The sequence below is a fragment of the Heterodontus francisci genome, chromosome 9 (genome assembly GCF_036365525.1).
Source record: "Heterodontus francisci isolate sHetFra1 chromosome 9, sHetFra1.hap1, whole genome shotgun sequence".
Taxonomy (NCBI): Eukaryota; Metazoa; Chordata; class Chondrichthyes; order Heterodontiformes; family Heterodontidae; genus Heterodontus; species Heterodontus francisci.
Genome location: NC_090379.1, coordinates 9,421,709 through 9,431,144, shown reverse-complemented (window position 1 = coordinate 9,431,144; position 9,436 = coordinate 9,421,709). Strand labels below are relative to the sequence as shown.

Here is a 9,436-nt window from a genome sequence, read left to right as displayed (position 1 = left end):
CTACACGAGGGGCAATTTACAATGACCAATTTACCTATCAACCTGCAAGTCTTTGGCTGTGGGAGGAAACTGGAGCACTGGAATTCCCTCCTAAAACCTCTACCTCTCTTTGCCTCTTTCTCCTCCTTAAAGATGCTCCTTAAAACCTGATTCTTTGACCAAGTTTTTGGTCACCTGCCCTAATATTTCCCAATGTTGCTCAGTGTCAAATGTTTTCTGATAATGCTCCGATTAATGGCAACTATTGTTGCAATGAGCCTGTTCCTCAAAATGGACTGAATGAAGTCCAGCCCACAGGCTCCTTGGACTATCCACCCAAAGGTTAATATTTGACATACTATCTCTTCAGGTAGTGCCTCATCATCATGACCAAGTTAGTAATGTCTTGTTTGGCAGCGTCACAGAGCAAGCAGTAGATAATAGGGTCAGCTGCGCAGTTAAGGCCAGTCAGTGCAAAGGACACTTTGTAAAAGATGTACATTTTCTGGGCAAAATTGCAGTTTCCTGGTTCAGCAAGACTGCGGATCAGCAGTATGATCTGATACGGCCCAAAACTGATGACATAAACTAGAAGCAGCTGAAGCAAAAGTTTTGCAATCTTCTTCTTCTCGCTGCACACAGTGGCAGTGCTGCCTGCAATTGCCTTGAAAATACGCTGAGAGCAAAAGAGGAGCAGGGTCAGTGGCAAGCAAAATCCAACAGCGAATCGGGTAAGATATTCAACAATCAAGGTTGGTTTCATCGGATAAGCCTCTTCATACACCAGTGAGGAAGTAAAGGTGGAGAAAAAATCCTGTTTGTGGAGCAGCAATGCATGACATGCCAACTGAATGAGCCAGCAGACTGTACTGGCCACGATGGCTGCCTGCACTGTCCGGAGCCCAAAATATCTCAGTGGATGGGCTATAGCTAGGTAGCGATCCATGGAGATGCAGCAGAGGAATGCAGGGCTTAAGTACATGGTGCTGTACATCACAACGATGAGCAGATTATACAGACCCTTGCTGGTGTGGGAGCTGAAGTAATCAATGAACCAGTAAGGCAGTGTGAGTGTGTACAAGATATCAACAAAGGACAGGTTAAGTAGGTAGATACCAATCTCATTATCGCGCTTCACATGTAAGCATGCCACATAGATGGATAGACAGTTCCCAGGCAGGCTGACAAGAAATGCAGCCACGTACATGATGGGGACCAAGACAGACTCCACGCTGGCGTCGACAGTGCAGTTGGAATTACCCTGTGTCGTGTTGTCCATCATTTTGACCTGCACTGATTCCAGTGGCTTAAAGCCTATTTCTTTACCTGTGATGAAAACAAAAATGGATGTTTTAGATCTCTCAGTCCTGGAGTGCTGATTGCTTGTTTTGACTCATTGTACTCCAGAAGTACAAAGTGATCAGGCTACGGAAGTATGTATTACAGTTAATAGATGGAGAATTGCAGGTTGGGAATGTGCAATTATGAAATCTGTGTTCTTGGAGCAAACAAAGTGTGGGCATATTAGCGAGATTGCTGTCGTTGTTCAAGAGGACTAGAGGTATAGAGGGGATAACAGTAATGGATGCAATAGTGTACAATAGTGTACAGAGGAGTTAGATTGTAATTTAGGTAGCACTTGTGCCTCTGAGTCAGAAGGCTGTGAGTTTAAGTCTCACTCCAGAGACTCAAGCACATAATCTAGGCTCACACTTCAGTGCCATACTGATGGAGAGTTGCATTGTCGGAGGTGCCTTCTTTAAGATGAGACATTGACACGAGGCCCTGTCTGCACTTTCAGGTGGATATAAAAGATCCTGCGGTACTACTTCAAAGAAGTGCAGGGGAGATCCCCCTTGTGTCCTGACCAATATTTATCCCTCAACCAACATCACTAAAATGGATTATCGGGCCATTATCTCATTACTGTTTGTGGGATCTTACTGCACATAATTTGGCTGCTACTTTTCTAAATTACAACAGTGACTACATTTCAAAATGCTGTAAAGCACTTTGGGATATCCTGAGATCACGAGCTCCTTCTATCTTCCTCCTTCTAATTCCAAAAATTACATGTAAATACTGAAAAAAAAATTAAAAACCTTTTTGTTATAAGTGCAAATGTTTTTTGAATCAAGAATGATTTAATGATAAGTTTTTTTTTGAGTATGAACAGTTAGAAAGGTTCCCTTAAGCATCGACATTAAAATTACATAAAGATCAGTCATTCCAATGACCTGCTTTGTGCACTATTCCTTCTTCAACTGCTTCAACCTGTTGGTAGCATTTAACACGGTTGACCACGTCATCTTCCTCCAACACCTCAGTGAGACTGCCATTGCTTGGTTCCACTCTTAACATTTACAATCCTAGCAAAAGCATTTCCAACTAAATGTTTTGTATAACTCCTCAGATACGTGCTACGCCAAAGCCTGAAACCCATGTAATACATATTCCTCAGCCCATGTTATATCGACTTCTCAGCCCCATTATACACATTCCTCCCTCCCATGTTATATACATTCCTCAGCCCCATCTTATACAACTCCTCAGTCCTTTTTTAATCCCCTGTTGTACAGACACACAGCCCCATGTTATACAAACTCCTTGGCCGGGATTTTACCCTTGGTGGATGGGTCCGTCCACCGACTGAAAAGTTGGTGGCGAACCCGCTTCCGCCTGGCCTGGGAATCCGACCTGTATTTTGCGGGCCCCTGGGCTTTAATTGGTCTGAGGCTGGACTTACACCCACTTGAGGTAGGAAGTCCCGCCTAATAGAGCTGCCGGTCAGTCAGCGGGCAAGCAGCTCTCTGTCCCAGCATCGCACCCCCCACCCCCCTCCCCCTCCCCCAACACCAGGATGTCAGAGAGCTGTCTGTTTTTAACAGGCGGCTTTTCTTGGGCTTGGCAAAATCCCCGTGGAGGTGGGCAGAGGCCCTTAAGTGGCTGTTAAGTGACCACTTAAGGGCCTTGATTGGCCTGGGGCAGGCAGGCCATTTTTAGATGCCGTCGCCCTGCATAAAGTGGCAGCGGAGACAGGATTGGCTCTGGAAGTGCCCATCCTGAGCCTCCCGCTCAATTTTACCCTCCCGCCACTTTCCCGCTCATGGGGGGCGGAGTGGTAAAATTCCGGCCCTCAACGTAGTGTTATACAAACTTCTCAGTTCCTTGTTATACAAACTCCACAGCCCATGTTTTATAAACTCCTCAGTCTCATGTTATACAGACTCCTCAGCCCCATGTTGTACAAATTTAGTTACATGTTATAGAAACTCCGTATTGACATGTTACATCAGTGCCTCAAATCCAAGTTATAATAACACCTTAATCCCATTGAAACAAACTCCTCAATCCCATGTTACATAAACGTCTCAGTCCCATGTTGTACAAATTTAAGTACATGTTATAGAAACTCCGTATTGACATGTTACATCAGTGTCTCAAACCCAAGTTATAATAACGCCTTAATCCCATTGAACACAAATGCCTCAGCCTCATATTGCAAATAACAACTATCTACATAGAACTTTTAACAGAATGCCACAGGGAACTTAGCAACAGTGAAAGATGGTGCTTTGGCAAATGAAGAGCAATCAAAATGAAGAACAAAATGAATGGCATCATTCATGGGATTTGGAAAGCTGACCTTCAGCCAAGAGTATCTAACATTCCCATGTCAGCTCTGGTAGAGCTCTTGTCACCATGTCATGAGGTTCTGAGTTCATGTCCCACTTAAGCATACAAATCAAGGTTGATATGCCAGTGCTGTACAGTTGGAGCTGCTGTCTTTTGTATGAAATCTTAAACTGAGACCCTGTCTGTCCTCTCAGATGGATGTAAAAGATCCCACGGCACTATTTTGAAGAAGAGCGGGGATGTTATCCCTGGTGTCCTTATCAAAATTCATCCCTCAATATCATCACTAAAACACATTATTGGGTCATTATCACATTGTTGTTTGTGGGAGCTTGCTGTGTGCAATTTAACTTCCTCATTTCCTACATTACAACTGTGACTATACTTCAAAAGTACCTCATTGGCTGTAAATCGCTTTGAGATTGTCTGGAATTCTCTACCCCAGAGTGTTGTGGAGGCCAGATCACTGAAAGTATTTAAAGAGGAGGTAGATAGATTTTTGAAATATCGGGGAGTTGAGGGCTATGAAGAGCTGGCATGAAAGAGGAGTTGAGGTCTGGGGCAGATCAGCCATGATCTTATTGAATGGTGGAGCAGGCTTGAGGGGCCGAATGGCCTACTCCTGCTCCTATTTCTTATGTTCTTATGAGACATCCAGTGGTCATGAAAAATGCTATATAAATGCAAGTCTTTCTTTTTTTCTTAATGTTCAACTCCATTAACTTTCAAAATCAGATTGAAGGAGCTCTTTTGAGGGTTTTATTGTTTAAGTGTTCATGTAGATGAACCAGTTTCATAAGTTTCATTTATGCTTTATGCTAAATTAATTAATCACAGCTGGGGCAGCAGCAAGGGAACAAATTTCTCATGGGCTAAGAAGGGTAAAAACCAGCTAAGTTTCCTATTCCCGATTACTATCTATTGTCAGTTTTAGAAAAGAAATATGATACATAAAGAGATAGATGTTCATACCTGAGTAACAAAAGTATCAGTGGAATTTTTTCAGATGGACCCAGTTTGAGATTCCCTAATTTTCTATTTGTAGTTCTCTGCTGAAGACTCTCTCCGATTCTAGAGCTTTTGTCTGCTGCCTGAAAACCATCACCACTGAAATGGTATAACAGCAGAGACAATACTTCCACACACTACAGTAGTTAAATGTAATCAAATCATCTTTGGTACAATGGAAAATTAATTTAAATATTAATACTGATGTAACATGTCAATACGGAGTTTCTATAACATGTACCTAAATTTGTATAACATGGGACTGAGACGTTTATGTAAAATGGGATTGAGGAGTTTGTATAACACGGCGTTTTTTTCAATGGGATTAGGGCGTTATTATAACTTGGGTTTCAGGTGTCCTGGCATATCGTATAACTAGGGTTGTAGATAGTACTTGAAACTAATTAGTGGGGGGGAGGGTTCAATTGAAGGGAAATTTTAAAAATCGAAAAGAAACGAGAGGTGCAGGGTAGTGAAGAGGCGAATGGTAATCAAAGTGTGACAGGATGGGGCAGAATATATAAGCAGAAGAGTGCAGCAGAAATTAGAACCAGAATGAATAATAATGGTAAAAAGTCAAAGCTTAAGGCTCTTTATCTGAATACCTGCAACATTTGTAACAAGATAGATGAGTTGACAGCGCAAATAGAAATAAATAAATATGACTTGATAGCTATTACAGAGACATGGTTGCAGGGTGACCAAGATTGGGGACTCAATATTTGAGAGTATTCGACCTTCTGGAAAAATAGGCAAAAAGGAAAAGGAGGTGGGGTAGCTTTGTTAATAAAGGAAGGTATCAGTGCGTTGATGAGTAGTGATATAGATGCAATAGATCGTAATGTGGAATCAGTTTGGGTGGAAATAAGGAATAGCAAGAAGTCACGGGTGGGAGTCGTCTATAGGCCCCCGAAGAGTTGCCTCACTGTAGGACAAAGTATAAATAGGGAAATAACGCGTAAGAAGGGCACTACAATAGTCATGGGTGATTTTAATCTGCATATTGACAGGAGAAATCAGATTGGCAGAGGTAGTATAGAAGACGAATTTGAAGAGTGCATGAAGGATTGTTACGTTGCTGAACCTACCTGGGAACAGGCTATTTTAGATCTAGTAATGTGTAATGAGGTAGGATTAATAAGAGATATTGTAGTTAAGGATCCTCTAGGGGGTAGCAATCACAACATGGTAGAATTTCAAATTCAGTTTGAGGGTGAGTAACTCAGGTCTCAAACCAGTGTCCTCAACTTAAACAAGGGCAATTACAGAGGTATGAAGAAAGAGTTGTCTAAAGCGGGCTGGGAAAATAGACTAAGGGGAAGGCTGTGGATGAGCAGTGGCAGACATTTAAGCAGATATTTCATAATGCTCAGCAAAAATTTATCCCAGTCAAAAAGAAGGACTCGATGAGTAGGATGAACCACCAGTGGCTAACAAGGCGGTCAAGGAGAGTATCCAATCAAAAACTAAGGCATACAAAGCGGCGAAAACTAGTGGTAGGCCAGAGGATTGGGAATTTTTTAAGAACTAGCAGCGGATGACTAAAAAGCTAATAAAGAGGGAGAAAAATGATTATGAAAGTAAATTGGCAAAAAATATAAAAACAAACAGCAAGTGCTTCTACGGGTATATAAAAAGAGAGTAGCTAAAGTGAGCGTGGGACCCTTGAAGGATGCGACTGGAGAATTTATAACGAGGAACAGGGAAATGGCAGATAATCTAAACCAATATTTTGTGTCGGTCTTCATCCCACAGATATCAGACAAGCAAGGAGCTAATGGGAGGAAAGTTCTTGTAACAGTCTCTATCATGAGGGACAAAGTATTTGATAAACTAATGGGACTAAAGGCAGACAAATCACCAGGATCTGATGGCCTGCATCCAAAGGTTTTAAAGGAAGTGGCTGCAGAGATAGTGGAGGCATTGGTCGAAATATTCCAGAACTGACTGGATTCCGGGAGGGTCCTAGCAGATTGGAAAACCTCTAATGTGATGCCCCTGTTCAAGAAGGGAGGGAGACAAAAAGCAGGAAACGAAAGGCCTTTCAGCCTAACATTGGTCATTGGGAAAATGCTAGAGTCCATTATTAAGGAAGAAAATAGCAGGACACTTAGAAAAGCTTAATGCAATCAAACAGAGTCAACATGGTTTTGTGAAAGGGAAATCATGTGTGACAAATTTGCTAGAGTTCTTTGAGGATATAACAAGCAGAGTTGATAAAGGGGAACCGGTAGATGTAGTATATTTGGATTTCCAGAAGGCATTCGATAAGGTGCCACATAAAAGATTATTGCACAAATTTGGAGCTCACAGTATTGGGGGTAATGTATTAGCATGGATTGAGGATTGGTTAACTCACAGAAGACAGAGAGTCTGGATTAATGGGTCTTTTTCAGGTTGGAAAGACAAAACTAGTGGAGTGCCACAAGGATCAGTCCTAGGGCCTCAATTATGTACTATCTATATTAATGACTTGGAAGAAGGGGCAGAATGTAATATATCCAAATTTGATGACAATACAAAAATAGGTGGGAGGGCATGTTGTGATGAGGACATAAGGAATCTACAAGGGGATATAGATAGATTGAGTGAGTGGGAAAAAACTTGGCAGATGGAGTTTAATGTAGGAAAGTGTTTTTTTCTTTTCTTTTGGGCCTCCTTATCTCGAGAGACAATGGATACGCGCCTGGAGGTGGTCAGTGGTTTGTGAAGCAGCGCCTGGAGTGGCTATAAAGGCCAATTCTGGAGTGACAGGCTCTTCCACAGGTGCTGCAGAGAAATTTGTTTGTCGGGGCTGTTGCACAGTTGGCTCTCCCCTTGCGCCTCTGTCTTTTTTCCTGCCAACTACTAAGTCTCTTCGATTCGCCACAATTTAGCCCTGTCTTTATGGCTGCCCGCCAGCTCTGGCGAATGCTGGCAACTGACTCCCACGACTTGTGATCAATGTCACACGATTTCATGTCGCGTTTGCAGACGTCTTTATAGCGGAGACATGGACGGCCGGTCGGTCTGATACCAGTGGCGAGCTCGCTGTACAATGTGTCTTTGGGGATCCTGCCATCTTCCATGCGGCTCACATGGCCAAGCCATCTCAAGCGCCGCTGACTCAGTAGTGTGTATAAGCTGGGGGTGTTGGCCGCTTCAAGGACTTCTGTGTTGGAGATATAGTCCTGCCACCTGATGCCAAGTATTCTCCGAAGGCAGCGAAGATGGAATGAATTGAGACGTCGCTCTTGGCTGGCATACGTTGTCCAGGCCTCGCTGCCGTAGAGCAAGTGTAAGGTCATGCATTTTGGTAGGAAGAATCAAAAGGCAGACTATTATTTCAATGGAGAGAGACTCCAAAAAAAGTGCAGCACAGAGGGATCTGGGTGTTCTTGTGCATGAAACACAAAAAGTTAGCATGCAGGTGCAGCAAGTAATTAAGAAGGAAAATGGAATTTTGGCCTTAATTGCTAGGGGGTTGGAGTTTAAAAATAGGGAAGTCTTGTTACGACTGTACAGGGTGTTGGTGAGGTAACACCTGGAGTACTGTGTACAGTTTTGGTCCCCGTATTTAAGAAAGGATATACTGGCATTGGAGGCAATTCAAAAGAAATTCACTAGGCTGATTCCTGGGATGAAGGGGTTGACTTATCAAGAACAGCTAAACAGGTTAGGCCTTTATTCATTAGAGTTTAGAAGAATGAGGGGTGATCTGATTGAAAAGCATAAGATTCTGAGGGGGCTTGACAGGATAGATGTTGAGTAGATGCTTCCACTAGTGGGGGAATCTCGAACTAGGGGACATAGTTACAGAATAAGGGGACACTCATTTAAAACTGAGATGCGAAGGAATTTCTTCTCTCAGAGGGTAGTGAATGTCTGGAATTCTCTACCGCAGAGAGTTGTGGAGACTAGATCACTGAAAGTATTTAAAGAGGAGGTAGATAGATTTTTGAAATATCGGGGAGTTGAGAACTATGAGGAGCTGGCACGAAAGAGGAATTGAGGTCTGGGTCAGATCAGCCATGATCTTATTGAATGGTGGGGCATACTTGGGGGGCCAAATGGCCTACTCCTCTTCCTATTTCTTATGTTCTTATGAATTATATACTCTCTGTAGTTAGCTGGTGCTGCACATGAAACAGTGGGATATATGATAATGACTCACTCACAGCCAGAGTGTCTTTTTTTGCTGATGAATTGACAGTGGGACCATTACATAAATCAAAACTTGCCTCTGTAGGGTGCCTTGTCACATTTCTCAGTTACATCTCCAAGTGTTTTCAAATACAGTGAATTACTTTGAAGTGCACTGACTGTCATTACGTAATCAAATATAGTAGTCCTGTCATGCAAGGTAAGATCCCACTGTCATGAAGACCCCCACCTGCCAAGAATGAGGGCATATTAATTTTGTCATTATGAACATTAATGTTAAACTGTTGCTGGAGTGAAGAAATTACTTGTTTTACAAGAGATCACCAGACACTTGGCTGGAGGACATTTACATACTAAGAGAGAGTGCTTGGAGAGACAAAAGAATTGCTCACTGATTCAATTAATGGAGATTGGTCTGGGCAATGGTGATCCATATTCTTGTTAGTGTAAGAGACAGCACTACACCACCCCCACCCCCCACCTACCCCCACCGAGAGTTTTGAGATCCACAAACGCAAGGGTGTGTTGAAAAAACATAGCCACATGACTAACCTGCTGGCCAACTTGGAGGTATGAATTGTACTCACGGGACAGTTTTGAACACAAGCTGCAGAGTGCAACTGAACCTGGAACAAGAGAGCGTCTCTCCTGGCTGGCTCTCTCTCACTTT

General features: G+C 42.8%; 1 protein-coding gene across 1 annotated transcript; it reads right to left on the bottom strand.

The window, feature by feature from the left end:
• Positions 1–337: 337 nt before the first annotated feature.
• On the bottom strand, positions 338–8,931 carry LOC137373304 (G-protein coupled receptor 4-like). The gene is made up of 2 exons (XM_068038126.1): positions 8,844–8,931; positions 338–1,305 (listed from the first exon to the last, which is right to left on the bottom strand). Exons 1-2 carry the CDS (start codon positions 8,929–8,931, stop codon positions 338–340), a joined length of 1,056 nt encoding a protein of 351 aa, XP_067894227.1.
• Positions 8,932–9,436: the final 505 nt, after the last annotated feature.

Coding starts and splice junctions, on each gene's coding strand:
- LOC137373304 (XM_068038126.1), bottom strand. CDS start 8,931: ATGACAGTCAGTGCACTTCAAAGTAATTCACTGTATTTGAAAACACTT. Junction 1,306..8,843: donor TGACAAGGCACCCTACAGAG/GCAAGTTTTGAT, acceptor TTTTCATCACAG/GTAAAGAAATAGGCTTTAAG.